Source organism: Nicotiana sylvestris, chromosome 7 (assembly GCF_000393655.2).
Source record: "Nicotiana sylvestris chromosome 7, ASM39365v2, whole genome shotgun sequence".
Lineage (NCBI taxonomy): Eukaryota > Viridiplantae > Streptophyta > Magnoliopsida > Solanales > Solanaceae > Nicotiana > Nicotiana sylvestris.
In genome coordinates, this window is record NC_091063.1 from 156486913 (window position 1) to 156510979 (window position 24067).

The following is a 24067-nucleotide window of genomic DNA, read 5'->3' on the forward strand; positions in this document are numbered from 1 at the left end:
ACTCGTTCTTGGTATTGGAAGTGCACTTTGGAGCGAGGTGAGTCTTCTTTCTAACCTTGTAAGATGGAATTATCCCCATATGTGTAATAATTGAAATAATTGCTATTATATGTGGGGGCTACACACGCAGTAAGTGACAAGAATCCGTGCATAGCTACTATTATATTAAGTCCGGGTAGTCTAGGACCCAAAAGCATGCTCTATGTAATATTCTTGTAACTTGATGATAAATTCGGATTTGTATAAATTATGTTGATTAAGGAAAATGGGACTAGTAAAGGAATCTTATCTTGCTTGGTCTTGTAAAAGAGAATTTGAATATTCCTGTGAATAACTACTCCTCAGATATACATTATTTTCTGCTTGTTGATGAGTTTATTTATATTTGACCATGTCGCACATGTGATTCGCGAGCGGGGTGATAGATGCATCTATGGTTCGAGTCATTCGACCCTCGACAGTGCACAATTTACTTTTATCTTAGATCGGGCCGTACGTCCCTCGGTGTTACTTGCGCATGCTTTACTTAGTATTTCTCTGTGGACTGAACTTCATATATGCCTTGAAACGTAAATGGATGCCCATCATATTATTTGGAAAAAGAAATGTTATTCCTTGCCATATAATGCTAATAAATTGTGCTATCCATGCTTATTATAAACTCTTTCTCATATTATTTGGACCTAGTAAGTATCAAGTCAACCTCTCATCTCTACTTCTTCAAGATTAGATGGGATACTTACTGGGTACATATTGTTTATGTACTCATACCACACTTCTGTACTTAATTGTACAGGATCTGAGGCAGGTATATCTAGCTATCAGTTTGGTGCACATCCCTGAGTGGAGTTCGAGACTTCTACGGTGAGCTGCTTCCCTTCCCGTGCTGTTCAGCAGCCTGAATGAGTCTCTCTTATGTATTTTTTTTGCTGTCTATTATGTTACGGACAGTAAAATAGTGTGATTCTTTTGTATATTCTACTAGTTGCCCATAGTTTGTGACACCAGGTCTTGGCACACACATTAGTAGACTGTATTATTTTTTGGGATTGTATGATTATTTTTGACTTAACTGATCATCTTTTATTTTAATTCAACTTAAAGAATCATTGCAACTATTTTGGGTAAAAGTAAATGAAAGTTTATTTAGTATTTTTCCGCGTTGGCTTACCCGACAAGGGTGTTGGGCGCCATCACGACCTATTATGTAAATGGTTCATGACAACATGGTATCAGAGCACTAGGTTCACGTAGGTCTCACAAGTCATGGGCAAACCTAATAGAGTTTTGCGGATCAGTACGGAGACGTCTATATTTATCTTCGAGAGGCTATAGGGTGTTAGAAAAACTACTCTTTATTCATTTCCTATTGTGCAGTGGTTGGTATACTAAATTTCCCTCTTTTATTCTCTCACAGATGGTGAGGACACGCACAGATGATGTTCTAGACCCGGGCGGAGCTGCTCCCCCCGTTGTTAAAGGCCAAGGCAGAAGCCGGGAGAGGGCATCGGCTCATGGTAGGGGACTAGGGCATCCCAGAGTTATCCCAGCAGTACCACCAGCAGATCCCACGGGAGATCCTATCATCGAGGAGCAGGGCGAGGTGCCCGCAGCTGAGCCTACCCCGGCGGACTTTATGACAGCACCAGGATTCTAGGAGGTCATGGGCCGTATGCTACGGTTCATGGATTCTATGACTCAGACTGGTTTATTTCCAACAAATCCAGCTATATCACAAGTAGGAAGGGGACCACATACCCTTATTGCTCAGGCTCCTGGACATGCAACTGCCGTGTATCAGACTCCGGGTGTGCTACCCGCAGATGGGGCCCAGACTGTTGTTGCGGTAGTGCCCTAGCTCAGACCAACTGTGGATGGTGACTCGCAGAAGTTATTAGATAGATGGACTAGACTTCACCCTCCTATCTTCGGGGGTGAGAGTCATGAGGATGCCCAGGATTTCATTGATAGGTGTAGGGACAGGCTGCACAACATGAGGAAATTGGAGTCGCATGGAGTTGACTTCACTACTTTTCAGCTGGAGGGCAGGGCCCGTAGATGGTAGCAGTCCTATATTCTTGGTAGGCCAGCAGGTTCTCCTCCCTTAACCTGGGGTCAGTTCACCCAGATCGGTATATTCCACCCTCAGAGAGGGAAGAGATACGGTATCAGTTTGAGCATCTTGAGCAGGGTCAGATGTCTGTGACCAATTATGAGGCGAGGTTCTCTGAGTTGTCTCGCCATACACTCATGATACTTCCCACATATGCAGAGAGGGTGCGGAGATTTTTTGCGGGGTTACACCTCGGTATTTGAGCTAGCATAGCCTGGGAGGTGGAGATGGGTATTGAGTATCAGCTAGTGGTAGAGATTGCTCGCAGGATCGAGGGGTATCGCCAGAGGGGTAGAGAGAAGATTGAGCAGGACAAGAGGGCCCAATTTTTAGGAGAGTTCAGAGGTGCCTCAGCTAAGGGTAAAGGTCACTTCGGGAGGGGCCATCCCAGCAGGCCCCCATATTCAGCACCACCACCCCCTCCCTAAGGTGCTCTAGTGAGGCCTTATTTCAGTGCAATGACGGAGAGTTCTTACCGCCCACCAACTATTCAGGGTGCCTCTGGCGGGTATTCTGGTCATCAGGATTCTTCCAGTGCTCACTTCAGTGCCATGTCAGAGAGTTCATATCGCCTACCAACCATCCAGGGCTCTTCCAATGGGTATTCGAGTCAGCAAGCTCAGACTTTAAGGCAGCAAGCTATGGTACCGAGAGTATGCTACAAGTGTGGAGATCCGGGTCACATGAAGAGGACCTACCCCAGATTTTGGGGCAAGGTAGTGCAACAGGGTCAGCAGCCTATGATTTCAGCACCGGCTGCCCCGCCACCAAGAGGTGGAGGGAAGACTGGTAGGGACCGTCCTAGAGGTGGAGGCCAGGCAGGGAGAGGTCAACTAGCTATTGCTCAGTCAGGTGGAGGATAGCCAGCCGGCGCTCCAGCCAGATTCTACGCCCTTCCAGCCAGGCCAGATGCATTGGCCTCAGATGTCGTCATCACAAGTATTATTTCCGTCAGCGGTAGAGATGCTTCAGTATTATTTGATCCCGGGTCTACTTATTCATATGTATCATCTCTGTTTGCTCGTTTCTTGGTTATTTCTCCCGAGACTTTGGGCACTCCGGTTCATGTGTCCACTCATGTGGGTGATTCTGTGGTTGTAGATAGGATCTACCGATCCTGTATGGTCACATTCTGTGGTTTTGAGACTAGAGCGGATCTCCTATTGCTTGACATGATCGACTTTGAGGTCATCCTGGGCATGGATTGGTTGTCTCCATATCATGCCATCCTAGATTGCCATGCCAAGACTGTTTCATTAGCGATTCCAGGGTTACCGAGGTTAGAGTGGAAGGGTTCCACAGTTGATACATCTAGTCGGGTTATTTCTTTCCTGAAGGCTCAGCATATGGTCGAGAAGGGGTGTTTGGTTTATCTAGATTATGTTCGGGACACCACTGTAGAGTCTCCAACGATTGATTCAGTTCCGGTGGTTCGAGAGTTTGCCAATGTGATTCCTTCTGATCTTCCTGGCATGCCACCGGATCGTGATATTGATTTCTGTATCGATTTGGCTCTAGGCACTCAGCCTATACCTATTCCACCGTATCGCATGGCTCCTAAGGAGTTGAAGGAGTTGAAGGAGCAGCTTGAGGAGTTGTTAGTGAAAGGGTTTGTTAGGCCTAGTGTATCACCTTGGGGTGCACCAGTGTTATTTGTGAAGAAGAAAGATGGGACTATGCGGATGTGCACTGATTACCGCCAGTTGAACAAAGTCACCATCAAGAACAAGTATTTGTTGCCTTGTATCGATGATTTGTTTGACCAGTTGCAGGGTGCTAGGGTGTTCTCTAAGATAGACTTGAGGTCAGGGTACCATCAGTTGAGGATTTGGGACTCGGATATTTCGAAGACTACATTCCGGACTAGATATGGCCATTAAGAGTTTTTGGTAATGTCATTTGGCTTGACTAATGCCCCAGCAACATTTATGGACTTTATGAACAGGGTATTCAGGCCTTATATTAATTCATTTGTCATCGTCTTCAATGATGACATCTTGATATACTCCCGTAGCCTGGGGGAGCATGAGCAGTATTTGAGAGCAGTGCTTTAAACTTTGCAAGAGAAGAAGCTATATGCTAAGTTCTCCAAGTGTGAGTTTTGGATGGAGTCAGTGGCCTCTTGGGGCATGTTGTGTCAGGAGAGGGTATTAAGGTAGATCCCAAGAAGATTGAGGCAGTTCAGAGTTGGCCACGTCCTACCTTAGTGACCGAGATCAAGAGTTTCTTGGGGCTAGCGGGTTATTACTGGCGATTCGTGCAGGGCTTTTCATCTATTGCATCACCTTTGACTAGATTGACCCAGAAGGGTGCTCCTTTCCGTTGGTCCAATGATTGTGAGGAGAGCTTCCAGAAGCTTAAGACAGCTTTGACTACAACACCAGTTCTTGTGTTGCCTTCCGGTTCAGGGATGTATACAGTATATTGCAATGCTTCGCACATTGGATTGGGGTGTGTATTGATGTAGGAGGGGCGAGTTGTTGCCTATGCTTCGTGCTAGCTGAAGGTTCATGAGAAGAATTATCCTGTGCACGATCTAGAGTTGGCCGCGATTGTTCATGCTCTTAAGATATTTAGGCATTATCTGTATAGGGTGTCATGTGAGGTTTATACTGATCATCGCAGCTTACAGCATTTGTTCAAACGGAGGGATCTTAATTTGAGGCAGCATAGGTGGCTTAATTACTGAAGAATTATGACATCACTATTCTTTATCATCTGGGCAAGGCAAATATGGTCGCAGATGCCTTAAGCAGAAAGGCAGAAAGTATGGGTAGCTTGGCATTCATTCCAGCAGAGGAGAGGCCACTAGCCTTGGACATTCATTCCTTGGCTAACGGACTTGTGAGGTTGGATATTTCAGAGCCCAACCAAGTTCTCGCGTGTGTGGTTGCCCAGTCTTCATTATTGGGGCAGATCAAGGTCCGGTAGTTCGATGATCCACATTTGGCGGTTCTCATAGAGACGGTGCTTCAGGGAGGTGCCAAGGAGGTTACTATTAGTGAGGATGGTGTTTTGTGACTCCAGGGTCGTTTATGTGTTCCTAATGTTGATGGATTGAGGGAGAGAATTTTACAATAGGCACACAGTTCGCAGTATTCTATTCATCCGGGAGCTACGAAGATGTATCGCGACTTGAGGCAGCATTATTGGTGGCGGGGGATGAAGAAAGACATAGTAGAGTATGTGGCTAGGTGTTCGAATTGCCAGCAGGTCAAGTATGAACACCAGAGGCCGGGTGGCCTACTTAAGCAAATGCCTATACCAGAGTGGAAGTGGGAACGCATATCATGGATTTCGTAGTTGGGTTGCCGCAGACATTGCGGAAGTTTAATTCAGTATGGGTCATTGTTGATAGGTTGACCAAGTCGGCCCATTTTATTCCAGTGGCAACTACTAATACAACAGAGAGGTACGCTCAGATTTACATTCGGGAGATAGTTCGGTTGCACGGTGTGCCTATTTCCATCATATCAGATAGGGGTTCTCACTTCACTTCCCATTTCTAGAGAGCCGTTCAGAGCGAGTTGGGGACCCGTGTAGAGCTCAGCACAGCATTCCATCCTCAGACCGACGGGCAGTCGGAGCGTACATTGCAGATTTTAGAGGGCATGCTCAGAGCATGTGTGATTGACTTTGGAGCGCAGTGGGATCAGTTCTTGCCCTTGGCGGAGTGTGCATACTACAACAGCTATCAGTCCAGCATAGAGATGGCTCCAAACGAGGCTTTCTATGGTCGTCGTTATCATTCTCCTATCGGCTGGTTTGAGCCTGGTGAGGCTAAGTTATACGGTACAGATTTGGTATAAGATGCCTTGGATAAGGTAAAGTTGATCTAGGAGAGGCTTCACACAGCTCAGTGTAGACATAAGAGTTACGCAGATCAGAAGGCGCGTGATGTATCATTTATGGTTGGCGAGAAGGTCCTCTTGAAAGTCTCGCCAATGAAGGGTGTTATGAGATTCGGGAAGAAGGGAAAGCTGAGCCCAAGGTTTATTAGCCCATTTGAGGTGTTGAGGCGAGTTGGGGAGGTTTCTTACGAGCTGGCTTTACCCCCCAGCTTATCGGGATTTCATCCGGTTTTTCATGTATCGATGCTTCGGAAGTATCATGCTGACGTATCCCATGTGTTGGACTTCAGTACTATTCAGCTGGATGAGAGTTTGGGTTATGAGGAGGAGCCAGTTGCCATTATTGATAGACAGGATTGCTAGTTGAGGTCAACGAGGATTTTTGCGGTAAGGGTCCAATGGAGGGGCCAACCAGTCGAGGAGGCGACTTGGGAGTCCGAGGAGGACATGCAGAGCAGATATCCACATTTATTTGGCAGCTCGGGTACTTTTCTATGTCCATTCGAGGACGAATGTTTGTTTAAGAGGTGGAGAATGTAACGACCCGACTGGTCGTTTTACCTTTTAGAACCCTGTTCCCTTAAATAAAACTTCTCGCGCTTGCTTTAGCTAATTTATGACTTGCGAGGATGGTTAGTTTGAGATTTGGAAGAGTTTGGAGTGAAATATGCCCATTTGATTCCTTAGGATTTTCTTAAAAGACTAAGTTTGACTTTGGTCAATACTTTGAGAAAACTGACCCGAATTCATGATTTGATGGTCCCGAAGGGTCCTTAGGAAAATATGGGACCTAGGCGTATGCCCGGAATCGAATTCTGAGGTCCCTAGCCCGAGGAATGAATTTTCATTAGAAATTGTTAATTTGAAGTTTTAAGGATTTAAAGAAATTAATTAATGATTGATCACGTGGGTATCGGGCTCGTATGTTGGTTCCGAAGCTCGGTACAGGTCCGAAATAACATTTAAGACTTGTCCGCAAAATTTGGTGTCAATCCGAGTAGTTTAAGGGCATTTTGGCCCGTTAGAGGAAAATTAAGAACTTGAAGTTCATAAATTATTCAATTGGTTTTAGGGGGGTGATTCTTAGATTTAGCGTTGTTCCGGGCGTTCCGAAGGTTCGAGTAGGTCCGTTTCGTCATACTCCTATCATACTTCCCACCGAGAGAGAGGGTGAGGAGGTTCATTGATGGACTTATTCAGCCGATTCGTCTTCAGATGGCTAGGGAGACTGGGAGTGGGATATCTTTCCAGGAGGCGGCCAATGTGGCCCGGAGAGTTGAGATGGTTCTATCGCAGGGAGGTGGTCATGGGTTAGACAAGAGGCCTCATCATTCAGGCATATTTAGTGGTACCTCATCAAGAGGTAGAGATTCGTATGGCAGGGGCCATCCTCCTAGGCCTTTTCAGTCAGCACTTCAGGTTTCTCACGGTGCCTCAGGTAGTTGTGGTCCTTAGATGCAGTATTTTGATCAACAACCCTACAGTGCACCACCAGCTCCTATCAGTGCATCGCCGCTCCAGAGTTTTCGGGGTGGTCATTCAAGTCGCCGGGGTTAGTCTCAGTTTCCTCAGCCGCAGCACTTAGGTGGATGTTTTGAGTGTGGAGAGTATGGTCATATCAGGAGGGCTTGTCCGAGAATTGTGGGTACCCAGTCGTAGCAGTAGGGTTCCCGTGCTATGGTTCAGGCACCAGGTGTTCCACAGCCCGCCCAGCCAGCTAGAGGTGGGGGTAGAGGTGCTAAAGGTGGAGGTAGAGGTGGAGGCTAGCCAGCTGCAGGCCGTCCTAGAGAAGTAGTCCAGGGTGGTGGGGCCTAGCCCCAATGTTATGCTTTTCCAGCTAGGCCTGAGGCTGGGGCTTCCGATGCAGTTATCACATGTATTTTTCTGGTTTGTAGCAGAGATGCTTCAGTTTTATTTGATCCGGGATCTACGTACTACTATGTGTCATCTTATTTTGCACTGTATCTGGTCATGCCTAGTGATTCTCTGAGTGCCCTTGTTTATGTGTCTACACCGATGGGTAATTCTATTATGGTATATTGAGTACATTTCTCTTGTATAGTCGTGATTGGGGGTCTTGAGACTCGTGTAGATTTGTTTCTTCTGGACATGGTTGATTTCGATGTCATATTGGGGATAGACTGGTTATCACCTTACCACGCTATCTTGGACTTTCATACCAAGACCGTGACCTTAGCCTTGCCGAGTTTACCTCGTTTAGAGTGGAGAGGGACTTCTGGTCATTCTACCCATAGTGTTATCTCTTATGTGAAGTCTTGGTGTATGGTCGAGAAGGGGTGTTTGGCCTATTTGGCATATGTTTGTGATTCCAGTGCCGAGGTTCGTTCTATTGATTTTGTGCCTGTTGTTCGTGAGTTCCCTGAGGTATTTCCTTCGGACCTGCCAGGTATGCCACCCGACAAGGATATTAACTTCTGTATTGATTTGGCTCCGGGCACTCAGCCCATTTCTATTCCGTTGTATCATATGGCCCCGCCTGAGTTGAAAGAGTTGAAGGAGTAGTTGCAAGACTTGCTTGAGAAGGGTTTCATTAGACTTAGTATTTCGCCTTGGGGTGCGCCGATGTTGTTTGTTAAGAAGAAGGATGGATCGATGAGGATGTGTATTGATTACCGGTAGTTAAACAAGGTTACAATCAAGAATAAGTATCCATTGCCAAGGATTGATGATTTGTTTGATCAGCTTCAGGGTGCCAAGGTATTTTTGGAGGTTGACTTGAGATCTGGCTATCATCAGTTGAGGATTAGGGCATCTGATATCCCTAAGACAGCTTTCCTAACTCGGTACGGGCATTATGAATTCTTGGTGATGTCATTCGGGTTGACAAATGCCCCAATAGCTTTTATGGATTTGATGAACCGAGTGTTCAGTCCTTACTTGGATTTGTTCGTGATAGTCTTCATTGATGATATTTTGATCTATTCCCGTAGCCGAGAGGAGCACGAGTAGCATCTTAGGGTGGTTCTTCAGACCTTGAGGGATAGTCAGTTGTATGCTAAATTTTTGAAGTGTGAGTTCTGGTTGAGTTCAGTTGCATTCCTGGGTCATGTTGTATCAGCATAGGCTATTCAGGTTGATCCGAAGAAGATTGAGGCAGTCAAGAACTGGCCTAGACCAGCATCAGCTATAGATATCTGGAGTTTCTTAGCATTGGCGGGCTACTATTGTCGGTTTGTGGAGGGGTTTTCATCTATCGCAGCCCCGATGACCAGGTTGACCCAGAAGGGTGCCCAGTTCAGATGGTCAGACGCGTGTGAGGCGAGCTTTTAGAAGCTCAAGACAGCTTTGACTACGGCACCGGTGTTGGTTTTGCCTACAGGTTCAGGGCCTTATACAGTTTATTGTGATGCATCTCTTATTGGACTTGGTGCGATGTTGATACAGGATGGCAAGGTCATTGCCTATGCTTCGTGGCAGTTAAAGATTCATGAGAAGAACTATCCAGTTCATGATTTGGAGTTGGCAGCCATCGTCCATGCGTTGAAGATTTAAGAGGCATTATCTGTATGGCGTGGCACATGAGGTGTTCATGGATCACAAGAGTCTGCAGTATTTGTTCAAGCAAAAGGAGTTGAATTTGAGGCAAAGAAGGTGGTTGGAGTTGTTAAAGGACTATGATATCACAATCTTATATCATCCGGGAAAGGCCAATGTGGTGGCCGATGCTTTGAGTAGGAAGTCAGCCAGTATGGGCAGTCTTGCTTATATTCTAGTCGTTGAGAGACCGCTTACTTTGGATGTTCAGGCTTTGGCCAATCAGTTCGTGAGGTTGGATGTTTCTGAGACTAAACATGTGTTAGCTTGCACGGTCGCTCGTTCTTCTTTATTGGAGTGTATCCGTGATCGGCAGTATGATAATTCCCATTTGTGTGTCCTTAGAGACACGGTGCAGCACGGAGGTGCCAAGCAAGTTACCTTAGGTGATTATGGAGTTTTGAGATTGTAGGGTCGAGTTTTTGTGCCTAATGTGGATGGACTCCGAGATTTGATTTTAGAGGAGGCCCATAGCTCCCGGTACTCTATTCACCCGGGCGCCGCAAAGATATATCAGGATCTGCGGTAGCATTATTGGTGGCGGATGATGAAGAAGGATATCATTGCATATTTGGCTCGGTGTTTGAATTGTCAGCAGGTTAAGTATGAGCATCAGAGGCCTGGTGGTTTGTTCCAGAAGATTGAGATTCCTGAGTGGAAGTGGGAGCGGATCACTATGGACTTTGTTGTCGGACTCCCACGGACTCAGAGGAAGTTCGATGCAGTATTGGTTATTGTTGATAGGATGACCAAGTCAGCGCATTTCATTCCTGTGGCAGTCTTCTATTCTTCCGAGAGGTTAGCTGAGATCTATATCCGGGAGATTGTTCGTCTTCATGGTGTGCCCGAGTCTATCATTTTGGACCGAGGTACGCAGTTTACCTCACATTTCTGGAGAGCAGTTCAGCGAGTGTTGGGCACACGAGTTGAGTTGAGCACAACATTTCATCCTCAAACGGACGGGCAGTCCGAGCGGACTATTCAGATTTTGGAGGATATGCTCCGAGCTTGTGTCATCGACTTTGGAGGCCCGTGGGATCAGTTTTTGCCTTTAGCAGAGTTTGCCTACAACAACAGCTACCAGTCGAGTATCCAGATGGCTCCTTATGAGGCTTTATACGGTAGGCGGTGTTGGTCTCCGATTAGATGGTTTGAGCTGGGAGAGGCTCGGTTGTTGGGTACGGATCTGGTTTAGGATGACTTGGACAAGGCCAGGATTATTTAGGATAGGCTTCGTACAGCTCAGTCCAGGCAAAAGAGTTATGCCGACCGCAAGGTTCGTGATTTGGCATTCATGGTCGGTGAGCGGGTATTGCTTTGAGTGTCGCCTATGAAGGGCGTGATGAGATTTGGGAAGAAGGGCAAGCTTAGCCCTAGGTTCATTGGCCCGTTTGAGATTCTTGGTCGAGTGGGAAAGGTGGCTTATAGACTTACATTGCCGCCGAGCTTATCAGTCGTGCATCCAGTGTTTCATGTGTCCATGCTTCAAAAATATCATGGCGATCCATCCCACGTGTTAGATTTCAGCTCTGTTCAGTTGGATAAGGACTTGTCTTATGAGGAGGAGCCGGTAGCTATTCTAGACCGGCAGATCCGTCAGTTGAGATCGAAGAGCTTTCCCTCTGTTCGTGTTCAGTGGAGAGGTCAGCCTGCTGAGGCATCGACCTGGGAGTCCGAGTTCGATATGCGGAACCGTTATCCCTATCTTTTCCCCGACTCAGGTACTTCTTTCTTCTGTCCATTCGAGGACGAACGGTTGTTTTAGAGGTAGAGAATGTGATGACCCAAAAGGTCATCACCTGTTTTTAAAATGAATTGTGTGTTCTGAGGCCTTAAAAACCTCTTTCTGTCTCACCTCGATTTGTGTGCACAGTACGGGCGCGTAGCCGGAAGGCTGATATGTGAAAATATATGAAAAATGATAAATTTTGACTATAAAATGAATTAATTCGACTTCGGTCAACATTTTGGGTAAATGGACCTGGACCCGAAAATATGGGACTTAGGCATATGCCCGGAATTGGATTCCGAGATCCCAAGCCCGAGAAATGATTTTTTAAAGAAAATTATTTTCTGAAATTATTTATGAGATTTGGAAATGAATTGTGATTAGAACTCGATGGTATCAGACCCGTATTTTGGTTCCGGTGTCTAGTACAGGTCTTATATGTGATTTAAGCTAAGTCTGTGAAATTTGGTAAGAAACGGACTTGAAACGACGTGAATCAGATCATTTTTGGAAAAATTGGAAGTTTGAAGTTCTTAAGAAAATTTCATGATTTTGATGCTAAATTCATAGTTATTGATGTTATTTTAGAGATTTGAATGCACGAGCGAGTCCATATGATGTTTTTAGGTTAGTGTGCACGTTTGGTTTGGAGCCCCGACAGCTCGAGTGAGTTTTGGATAGGCCACAGGGTGGATTTTGGACTTGATGGATTGCAGGTTTTATAGCTGGTGTGTTCAGGCCTGCAGGCTTCGCATTGCGAGGGCCTTGTCGCAATTGCGAAATCAGCCCAGGCCAGCTCCATCTCGCAAATGCGATACACCCCTCTTGGGCCTGTTATCGCAAATGCGATCCTTTGTTCGCATTTCTCATCTCGCAAATGCGAGAACCTGTTCGCATTTCCCATACCTGCGACTTGCAATTTTTATACTTAGCCGAAAATCAACCATTTCTCGCATCTTTTTAAAACACAAACTCCCTAGGGCGATTTTTCAAGAACAACTCTTCTTCCAAATCGATTGTAAGTCAATTTTAACTCGTTTTTTTCAATCATTAACATCTTTTCACATGATTTCAACTCAAAATCAATGATTTTCATAGGGGAAATTGGGTGTTTCAGGTAGAACCTATGTTTTTCAAAAATTGGGGATTTGGACCTCGATTTGAGGTCCGATTTCAAAACAAATTATATATTTGGGTTCGTGGGGGAAGGGGTAATTGGGTTTTGGTTCGAACCTCGGGTTTTAACCATGCGGTCCCGGGGCGATTTTTGACTTTTTGGGTAAAACTTTGGAAAACTCATTTTTATGCATTGGGGTTGATTCATTTAGCGTTTATTGATGTAATTAAGAAACTTGTGGTTAGATACGAGCGAATTGGTGGTGGAATCAAGGGGTAAAGCGATAATTGAGACGTGAATTGTGTTCGTAGCATCGAGGTAAGTGTTTGGTCTAACCTTAGCTTGAGGGATTAGAAGTTGTGTCCTATTTGCTACTTGTTTCTTGTTGAGTACGACTTATAGGCATGGTGACGAGTATCTATACGTTGGTGTCGAGCATGACCGTGAGTCTTAAATTATGATTTATTATGTTCTTGAATAATACTACGGATGCTTAAATTGATGATTCTCTGTGTTGAGCAAGGATTATGATTGTTCTCGTGGAATTACTTATGATTGAGTATTGGTGTTAGCTGAGGTAGTTAGATGTTGGAACAAGTTTGGTTATAGCTGTTTCTCCCTTGCCTGGACGTATTTACCGATATTGTCGATTCCCTTGCCGAAATAATGTAGTTCTTTATTGATCCCTTGACGGGACTCTTGTTATGATTGTTGTTGATCATATATGTGGACCGGGTTACACGCCGCAACATTATTATATGTGGATTGGGTTGCACGCCGCAATAATGATATATGTGGATCGGGTTGCACGCCGCAACAGTGTTATTATATATTGGGATCGGGTTGTGCGCCGCAACAATTGTTGATACAAAGCGTTTATAGATTGGATACAAGTTTCTTATTATTTTGCCGTGAATTCTAAGCTGTCCTTATGCCGTTACTCTTGATTTACTGTTGATATTGTTACACCCCCGCAGCATGTACCCCCTCCCATCTTTACTTGTTTATTCCTGTTTTATTTTCCGTTTTATATTATATAACTGCACAGGTTCATTTGGTAGTCTGGTCCTAGCCTCGTCACTACTTCGCCGAGGTTAGGCTAAGCATTTACCAGCACATGGGGTCGGTTGTGCTGATACTACACTCTGCACTATGTGCAGATCCCAGAGCAGCTCTTGGACCATAGTATTTGGGTGGCTACCTTCAGTCCACGCGGAGATCCAAGGTAGACCTGCAGGCGTCCGCAGGCCCTGGCGTCTCCTCTATCCTTTATTTCCTGTTTCATTTCCTTGATTCAGAAACAGTGTACCTTTTATTTTCAAACTTTGTATTTAGCACTCTTAGATCATCTGTGGTACTGTGACACCAGTTCTGGGTGATTAAGGCTTAAACAGTTGTAATAGATTCATATTTAAGATATTTTACTATATTTCTTCCGCTTAATGAAATTTCCACTTTTTTTTCACATTATTGCTTTATCAATGCTAAAAAGGTATAAAAATGGATAAAGGTAATATGTTCAATAATTGGCTTGCCTATCTCACATTAGTAGGCGTCATCACGACTCCCGAGAGTGGGAAATCCGGGTCGTGACAGCAGTGAAGACAAGCAAATGATCTAAGAGAAATAGAAACAAAATTTTTATTCAGTGTTATGCTTTGAGTACAATATGAATTAATTATGACTACTTAACTGAAATTTTACACTTAAAAGAAACATGAATGGCAGTTCCCCTTCAAAGGAAACTGCAGTAGTTATACATATACCGACTAAACATGTCATCGGCCTCCCAAATCGACAAAGATCCATCGCAATGGGAAGAAATCTCTACAAGTTATCGACGTCTGCCAAGGGCATTTTCCAATAGTTCCACAAGTTAAAATCTTCCTGCAACAATGAAAATACAATATAATTGAGTCAAAGCTCCAAGAAAACCACCCCCTTTGTAGAATTAAGAATGTCCACCCCCGGGAAGAAAAATAGTAAAGGAAAGAAAAAGACTATGCTTTAGTTCTAGAAATTCTTGAATAAGAAAGAAAATGTATATCTAAAGATAGGAAAACATGATGATATGAAAGTGCCGATGACGTTAGAATTACTTACAAACGAACGAAGAAGATATTAGAGTCTTGCTTACCTGCTCAACCATAGATGTAGGAGGGAACATGTCATTAACTAGAGTGTGCAATGAAGTATAGGATTTCACGTCAATTTGGTGGTTAATCGCTACCTCCCCCTGTAAGTCCAATTCAGCTTGTTAAGCAAGAGTGTAACTTGACAAATTGTACATTCCATTTTTACAATAAAGCAAAGGAAAGAGATTGAGAACCTTTGGGTTTATTATAAAGATTTTGCCTTTCGGAATTCCAATTTTTCTGTAACTGAGCTCATCGGTGTCCCTATTCCCAAAACCCGCATAAAAAGGGTTGTAATCTGCTGGGAAAAGTGCTTTGATGTCCTGAAATGTAGAAGAATATATTAGAAGGTGGCAAACTATTAGAGAGATACAAGAGGATTGAATCCACTGTCGTTTGGTTTGTGGGATGAGGAATAACAATCTTGGGATAGACTACGGGAATATTTTATTCCCCGTTTGGTTGAACTTTTGATTCTGGGATTAGCAATCCTGAGATAATTTACCACAAATATGGTATTATATTTATCCCACTCAATGTAGGATAACAAAATAACAAAAAATGCCGTTCTCCAAAGCTCTTTTTGCAAAGTTCTTTAAAAAATTCAAGGTTAAAATTGAAAATAAATGTTCATCCCAATTTAACTAGTGTAAAACCAAACACATGTTTTATATTATAACCCGTAATTCCATTTTCAGTCAAATGAACCAAACATATACCAATAAAAATATATCCACTAAATAATTTCATCATTGTCGGTGTATACACTACCCTCCCCAGACCCCACTTGTGGGATTATGTTGGGTATGTTGTTGTTCTTGTTGTGGTAATTTCATCAGAATCTAATCCACGTATTACAACCCCAACAACTATAATCCCCGTATAAATTGTTCACCAACCAAATGACCCCTTCAGGACTAGGCAAAAATAAGACTTAAGGTCCATTTGGTGCAATATTTGACTCTCTGGAAAAAACAAGACTAAATCACAATACAGCAATGGGACATATCTTAGAAATAGTTTCAACTGGACGTGTGAGACTATAATGTTGTCATTACCCTCCGACTATGTTAGAGAGCAAAATGTCGCTTCTAAAGTTCCAACCTGCTATCTATAAAAGGTTAGGAGAAGGTTGGATCTGTTCCATCTTTTTTTCTTGTTCTTCTTCTATCTTTTTCACTTTCTGGAGTATTTTCCCCTTGATTTTTCTGCTACAAATTTGTCAATTGGGAAGTGTATTTTCTTTTTTCCCTTTTTAAAAGGAGTATCAGTTCAGGATAACCTGCACACGCCTCTATCCTGAACACGCCTCGATTGATCCACTACAAACATGCTACCTCCCACCAGCACATATACCAAATAACTCTGTCGATCAAAGCTTAGCCAGATGGGAAGAATTACCTAATGTTGCTTATGCTGGAATTCGAACCTTGATTTTCAAGATTACCACTCCAACTCTTAGACCATCTGGTGACAAATTAGGGGCTTACATGCGGTATCTCTTGGATTTTTCTTCTATTTGTCCATTATTTCTCCAATTTCTTTTTGTTTAACTTTTTAGCTTAAAAAGGTTAAACTTTTGAAGCAACTTGTTAAAGTAGTGGACATTTGTTGTAGTTTACCAGACAAAAAAACTGAATGATAAAATATTATTATGGATTTTTGCGCTTTAAAGAAATAAAATTTGTGTAAATGTATTTGGTGCAAAATTATAATCAATATTGTACCAAATATAGAATCAGATTAGACTAAAATGCTGATAAGTTATCAGATATTTGATCTCGAAACCAAACATTGGTCAAGGATTTCAAGTCAGCCCTAAATCCCCTAATTAAAATCCCATCTAAAGAAAATAATATCCACTTTATCCATTCATTCGTACCAAGATACACGTGAAAGAACTGTCAGTCTTGGAGTACTTACCTCTAAGCAGGCAATCTTGAATTCATGAGGAGCTCTTCTTATAACTGCCACGACATAGAAGAGAAAAGGTAAATTTTGTCAGAGATCAAATTTATGCCAATTCCTTCTTAAAGGGGGGAAACAAATTGCACAGAATCATGCATGCAAAGTGCGACTCAAAATCTGAAGAAGATGACATGGCACCAACAATAGATCAATGGTCTTAATATGGAATCAAAAACCAGAGCTCAATGGGAAATTGGGAACGGAGGCATATAGAACTGACAGAAAAACCCTAGTACCAAGACAACATGTGTTGCTTCAACTACTCTTTTTATCATATCAGTAGGAAAAAGTCAGTCGACTTGCTATGGGCAAAGAGCTGAAGTTTCCGGATAATTCTCATTGAAACCAAACATCAAGAAACATGTGTAATTCGCATGCACAGATAATGCATTTCGACTCAGACTAAGGCAAAAGATGGACTTATGCTAAATATGTACTTACTTACCTTCTCTGTACAACGAGGGAAATAAACCATCAGGTGAAATAACAACAGGTCCAGGTGGTAAGGATTTCCCATCCTGCAGATTGTTACACGTTTCTGGTCAGTGAAATCTGTTACACAATCAGAATTCTACAAGAATGGACAAACAAACAGAGGCCAGATCCAAGAATTCTTTAGGTGGTGTATATAATCACAAATAGCGGTTAGACAAAATGCATCCTCCAAACCTCCTTTCCCCATAAAAGAAAGAAAAAAAAACACATGGAAGGTCTGAGAACAAAGCACAGGAGTCGGAGAATAAGAAATGAAAAGAACAGGTAATTAAAGCTAAATCTTCACCCCAACACCATGAGTGCCCAAAACATGTAAATACGGCAGTACTCTATTAGTCAGTTGGCTTTGAGCAAATTCTGTTCAGATTATTTGATTTTCTGCTTGTAGATTGGCAAACCAATCAACAGATCTATTTGTGCCTCTCTTCCTCAGCTAATTCATTTGTAGCAACATGTTTTACACCCAAGCAGGAAATAAAGCCAAAACTTTAAAACTCAGAACAACTTGCATAAGAAAACGCTAGATATAAAAAGCGAGAAAGGCAAGTTGAGAACAAGGCTGCTTATAGTTGTTCAATTTCCCAAAACTATAGAAATCCACAAGAGTGAAAGGCTCTACTTCACAAAAATATCTAACGGAGATGATTTCCTGTTGTCTCTTATCTTTTTCTTTTTATAAATATAGCAACCTTAAAAATCAAGCTATGCATCATAGGTCCCAAGCCTGATAACAAAGTTTGGATAGTTCACGGTCGATGAAAAAATAGTTTGGAATTGATGAGTAGTTGATTGGATTTTGATTGATATAGCAACCATCAATTAAATGAAAATAATCGTCATTTTGAAGTTTCTAGCATAACCATGGATATAAGCTTATGGCATGTCCCACCTAACCAAATTTGGAAACAGCTTCTTGAAGCCGTTCTGAGGTAGTATATTTGCTAGGACCGGATACAAAAAAAAAAAGGTTTATATGGTTCACAAGGCCATTGGTGTTTGAATCTCAGACTACCAAGGTCTAAAGACATTTCTAGATATGTTCATTTGATCTCATTATATTCTCGCCTTGAAGTGTGGAGAAGAGGCGAGAGAGACAGAGGTGGAGTGAGGAAAGTGGAGACAACAACTGAACCCCTAGTAAACTATGGATACCTACCCTCACCCCCTAATTTCAGTTTTCAGTTTTCTCATTTAAAAAAAAAAAATTCTACTCGTTGGAAACCTCACTGGAAAACAATGTTTCCCTGCACCGAGAATCAAAACAAACCGAACCGGAAAACCAAAAAATTTGTATCACACAAACCAGAATTTTTGGTTTGGTCAGTTTTCTTGGTTTAAACCAAATAATGCACAGCCCTACATGTAACAGAGTGCCTTCGGGAACATCTTATAAAATAGTAACGATATAGAGAAGATCAGCATGGCCTGTGCGCAAGGATGACATCGAGAAATGGTCCTACATGTAACAGAATCCAGCCAAAATGCTCCCTAAAATCTTCTGTATGTTTTAGAAAACTAAAAATTAGTGTCCTCGGTATTTCATGTATATGGGACTATGTTTACCTGTTTGAGATTGAACAGAAAACTTTTGGTCAGATAAGCTTGAACAATTGCCCGTGCGCTGAGAAAGAGTAGCTGATACCCATTTTCCTGCAATTACAAGACAGCACATCCATTATAAAATATTGAAGAAATATAGTTCAACATCAATGAAAATGGAAGTGAGAGTTCATAAATATTTGGCCAGCTTCGTGTTAGTCAATCATAGTACTTCGTAGTTCAAAAATAGCAAACAAAGAACAAGGAACACGCAGGGAATGGAGATATAACAAGTCATACTGTATACATATTACTCTTCAACCCAACTTTTGTACATTGTATAATGTCCGGCATGTTGAATCAAATACTCCGCCATGAGGTATGTAACTTTGCCAGGTCTCACCTAAGCAAGTATCTTATATAGGAGTCTTGTCATCCTGTATGAATGGGTCTGCGGATTAGCCCGCGACACTTTGTCTAAAGTTATGGCAACTAGAATACAGGGCTCTTCTATCTAAATCTTAAAATTCTTCCATGCTCATTTATGAACACCTTAGTTTTCCCCAGTTTTCCTAAGGATAAACCCTATATGATATCATCAAAGTTTTACTTTCCTCTCTTTTGAAGATATATACGTTAAATAGATTTCCTGCTCATCTCTGGCAGATATGTTTATCATATCACATTAAATGTCATAGGCATAGCTCCCCCGCAAACATCTTTCTCGTGCTGAAGCATCAAATCCAGAATTGCCACACTATTTGAATTGGAGGAAAGTATTGGTTGTACTTTGTCTTAAGGAATTTTATCAAAATACAAAAGAATTGATGTGATGACTTGAAGACGAAGAAACATTAAAATATAGGACAGAGAAAAGGAATACCTTGATTGCAGAGAAAAGTCTAGCGATTCCGGAGTGGGTCCAGTCCTTTCCAACCAAAGGCATGAACTGACCAAGAACATCAGACCTAGACATAAATATGAACTTTTTAAGTACGTTATAAAACATGTGCTCGTCCACTCTACAAACGATAGTTACATAGTACGCTACCAGAATGAGATAATGTTCCAACAAACGGTCCTATTCTCACAATTCCAACTTATAATATTATTTTATGCTCTCAAATCAGGTTTCTTTATAATGCTTTAAAATTTATTAAACGAGGGGGCAAAACACGCCCATATACAAGAAGTACACTATAAAGTAGAAAACCTTACAAAAAGATATTGTTTTCTCACATCAGCTTAAAGATGAGAAATTTGGACATCTGATCCTATAGAAGGCTAACAAAATTTTGCAGCTTGAGGTTTAGTGATCCAAAAAGCTTACTTGGTAATAGTCCCATCAACATCAGAAATTACAATCCGAGTATTCCACTTCCACAAATATATATGGGCTTCAACCTGTTTTAAAAAGTTCGTTCAGCATTGCGATACGAACCAAAACAATAAAAAGACTACTATTTTTTTAAGTAAACATATTTGGCACAAGCAACACAACAAACCTTTTGCTCCCCTAGGACTCGAGTTGAAAAAATGAAAGTCACCAAATTCTGCCCCTCCTTCAGTTTTAAAGAGTCGATTTGATCAGAAGAAGGGACATTTGTTCTCACAAGTTGCTTGCGAGGAGATTCCTTAGCTCCTCGTGGTGCTGCTGTTTGTTCTGTAGGCTGGTTCAGTGAGCTTGATTCAGAATCAACAAACACCTCTTCATTTGATGCATTGCTACTTGTGTGTTCAATTGTCTTAACTCTTCTAAATGGAATTGGCCAAAGCCTCCATCGTCGTCCAGAAGGAGTTGAAGGCAACCCACTATCATCCTCTCCTGTTTTTAGGTTCTTCTCCTGCTCCACGGGTATGAAATCAGTAGATTCAACTGGTAGTTCCGTATTATACGCAGCCATCCCGAGAACGATTGGAGCAGCTTTGTCCCACTGTAAATAGTTTCCTTGAATTCGGACAACTAAATTTGGATTAGTAATTATTGAATTTGCAGAACTTCTGAATTCCTCCTCAGAAATGCGATTTGCATCAAAGGCTTCTCTAGCAGCAATGGAACCCATTCCAGCATGAAGAAAGTTCCTACAAAGAGATATCTCTACTCCTGCAGATATCACTAACAAAATGCGTGAACATAGTGAGAAGTAGAGCTAAACCGAACAACTAAATGAGACACTATAATTTTAATCAAAAACAAGAGGCATGCCGGCTTGTGCTTGAATCAGTTTCTGTACCTTTAAGCAAAGCTGCAGTCTGATCCTCCAAATTGTCACATTCAGTGCATTCACCTGATCCTTGCTCGCCATTTTGTGTCTCCTCTACTGCTAGAGTTACATCAGTCTGTTCCTTTGTGTCTGAAGCATTATGATCCAAGTCCAAGTCACTTTTCTGAAGGGTTACAACTTCAGGCTGTAAATCTCGTGATAGAGAACTGCAGGGAAGGTCGGAATCAGGAGTTAACCCATTTTCAGCTTCACTAATTGCAGGAGGACTCATGTGAGACTTCACTTCTACACCTTCAACGACTCCCTGAATCTCCGACTGAGAAACGGTATCTGACCGATTAACCTCATCCTCCGCCTGCATGGCTAATGCTGATAGCTCTAAACAGCTCTTGAATACGTCGTCCTTCTTAATGCTGCATGATGTGCTCTCCACAGTGCTATTCATGCAAAGATCTGATTCTCGGTGCTTCAGGTTATTTTCTGGAGTTTGATCAAGGTGCTTCCCATCAACTTCAGAGACTTCTACCTTGTGCTCGACTGTCGTGCTCTCGTTTTTCAGGTCGCAAGTATCTGCCGAGGCAACTTTAGATGTGTTCAGATCGCTGAAATAATCGTCAGCCCATGTGCCATCGCCTGAATTGAACTCTGAGCTATCATCACAAAATTCAGTACCCTGACCAGGACCCAGATGAAACTGGGGTGTGTCTAATTCGACATCTTCCGTATTCCTTTCAGACGACGAGATGGGTGCTGTCAGTATATGACCATCAACGCTTACTAGAACAACTTCAGAACCCGAATCCTGTGATTCTAAAACATGCTCCATATTTTCTAAATTATCATATCTACTGGATCCGTATTCTGATAAATCATCAAGAGAAGGCTGCTCATCCGGAAACTCGTAATATCTTCGGTCAGCATCCGAATCTGTCCTATTTAATCGATCCATACCCAATGTCACACGTTCGTCTCGTAATGGCAAATCAGCTGCAGCATTATACTCATCCTCCTCATTTTTAGACAGCACATCGTCTTTTCTACTTTCTTTATCGTTAACATTACCAAGATTACTACCATCCCCTTCACCTTTCAGGCTATCGGACTCCTTGAAGCCACCATTTTCCTCATTCTCATTGTCTCCGGTGACCTCTTTGATAAAATAAGCTTCACCGGAGTTATCAAGATACATGTGAAAATTGGCTTCTTTGCCATTAACTTCTATTCTAACTACCTTTTCTGCCCCCTTAAGAACACCCTGAAACTTACCAAATCGAACGTACCAAGGCGTGCTCCTAAAAGTCCCATCATGCTGTTTCACCACAATTATATCAACTGCTCCACCAAAAGGGTGAAATGGGGTGGCAACTGAGTATACACCCTGTGTTATAAAGCTACTAACTTTACCTACAACATTCATCTGTTCAACTACCAATAGACTTATATTCCCCCAAAAATACAGAATAATCAACAATTTAACCAAAACCTAAATGTTATACTACAATCTAAGAAACTGTCAAAACCAAACAGCTTCAGAATGATCCAATTGAATTGATCCCACAGATTACCAATCAAGAATACCTGCATGCAACAGATAAAAAAGGAAAAAAAATGTGAACATGCAGAGTATTGCAAATGACAAATTCAAGATCATATAAGAAGAATTTTAAAACCATAAAGAACAAAACTTTACATCAAGCATCTTGAAATTACAATAACCCAAATGAGAATTCAATCCATATAATGCATGAGAACCAAAGAAATTAAGACCCCCCCCCCCTCCACCTCCCCTCTACCCCCTCCAAATTAGCAGAATAAATCATATACTTACAGATTGAAAAAAGGTGTATTCTTGAAAATCTTGGAAGCTCCAACGATCGATGGATCAAAATGAAAGTTAATCTCAGAGCTGAAGAGGGTTGAGACAAAAAATAAATTAGAAAATAATATCAAGAATTTTCTCCATTCAATTTATTTGTCTATATTATGTTATATATACAAAAAAGAATACCAGGAATATTATGAGGGTATCTTCTTTTTTTCTTTGATTTTCCTCTCTCTAGAAAGTAGGTGACTTCTGTTGATTTTTCTAATACAAAATATTTGTTAAATACAGCAAAAATAAATTCTGGAACAAAAGGGGATAATGAAGAATTAAATGAATTTTGGATAACAGACACAGCCAGAGTCAATAAATTCCTTCCAACTTGCCCAAAATATTACTGTCACCTCTCAAATCTTTCCTAAATGCACAATGTGAATAAATAGGTATTGTCCTTTCAACTGAAGACTACTGTTATTCCATAATTACCCTTGGAATTTATTGTAAGATTGGGTTGGTGAGGAGGGTATTTTTGGAAATTCAGTAACTGTGGTGAGGAGGGTATTTTTGGAAATTCAGTAACTGTTCGGTTCCATGGTGAAACGAGGTAAAGACAATTATTGGACTCTGTTGCAGTTCGAATGTAAGTTGGGGCGTTGGGCCTTCATTTTTTTTCGTTTGTATTAATAAATATTTTTAAATTATTTATTTTTTATAAAGTTAATAGTACTACTTATGTTTTCTGGTTCTCAAGAAAGGGTTTCTAGGTAGAATAAGGAAAAAAGAAAATAAAGGACTTCTAGAACAAGATCCTAACTTCCTAAGAAGTATCGCCTTCTCATTTTTTTAATATATCTTATGAGAAGCCATCTCTTGGCCAATGCAAATTGGTTTTACAATTTAGACAATTTATTTAAATTAATTGCTCTTATTTTATGAGTATGAGGGTCGTCCAAAATAGCCTATTTGCCTTCCAAGGTAAGATTAAGGATGCATACACATTACTCTCCCAAATCCTACTTATGGAATTATATTGAATTTTTTTTATTGTTGTTGTAATTACTCTTATTTTATGTGATATATTTTTTATAGTTTATGTTAAAATATTATTTATTTAATTATTTGAAAAATATTTATTATTATTCTTATTCAAGTTTTACCTATAATAGCTTAAAAAATCAAATTTTCATCGGAACAGAGTGTATGAAAATACATGAATGAAATTGTCACCCACTCTTAATGTAATAATAAATAAAATTTTGATACTTTACATATATTTAGTTCATGTGTCAAAAATCTTTTTTTATTTTTGAAAATATCATGTCCAATCAAACATCGTCACATAAAAAGGAATAAAAAATATAACTCTATCAAAGTGATACGGGGTTATAATTTATAAAAGCAATTTTCATGCTCACTTACTGAAAAGATGCCATAGGCGAGAAAAAAAAAAGGACATATCGGGAGTGTTATAAAAATGGAAAAGAAAGAGGCGAAGTTAGTGGTTATAGCGGCTAAGAT

The 24067-nt window shown here is 41.5% G+C and overlaps 1 protein-coding gene and 1 pseudogene across 2 annotated transcripts; one reads left to right on the forward strand and one right to left on the reverse strand.

Moving 5' to 3' along the window:
- Positions 1 to 13983: 13983 nt before the first annotated feature.
- On the reverse strand, positions 13984 to 22841 carry LOC104249152 (phosphatidate phosphatase PAH1). Of its 2 annotated transcripts, none has more exons than XM_009805530.2 (12): positions 22736 to 22841; positions 22556 to 22633; positions 20737 to 22305; positions 20008 to 20606; positions 19833 to 19906; positions 19386 to 19470; positions 18527 to 18613; positions 16914 to 16986; positions 16424 to 16467; positions 14695 to 14823; positions 14503 to 14601; positions 13984 to 14252 (listed from the first exon to the last, which is right to left on the reverse strand). In XM_009805530.2, the coding sequence occupies exons 3-12, from the start codon at positions 22142 to 22144 to the stop codon at positions 14193 to 14195; spliced, it is 2658 nt and encodes an 885-aa protein (XP_009803832.1). In that variant the 5' UTR covers positions 22145 to 22305; positions 22556 to 22633; positions 22736 to 22841; the 3' UTR covers positions 13984 to 14192. The 2 variants fall into 2 exon arrangements, with proteins under 2 accessions (XP_009803832.1, XP_009803831.1); XM_009805529.2 differs by having other exon boundaries at positions 20008 to 20618.
- Positions 18334 to 18428, forward strand: LOC138874302 (U6 spliceosomal RNA; annotated as a pseudogene).
- Positions 22842 to 24067: the final 1226 nt, after the last annotated feature.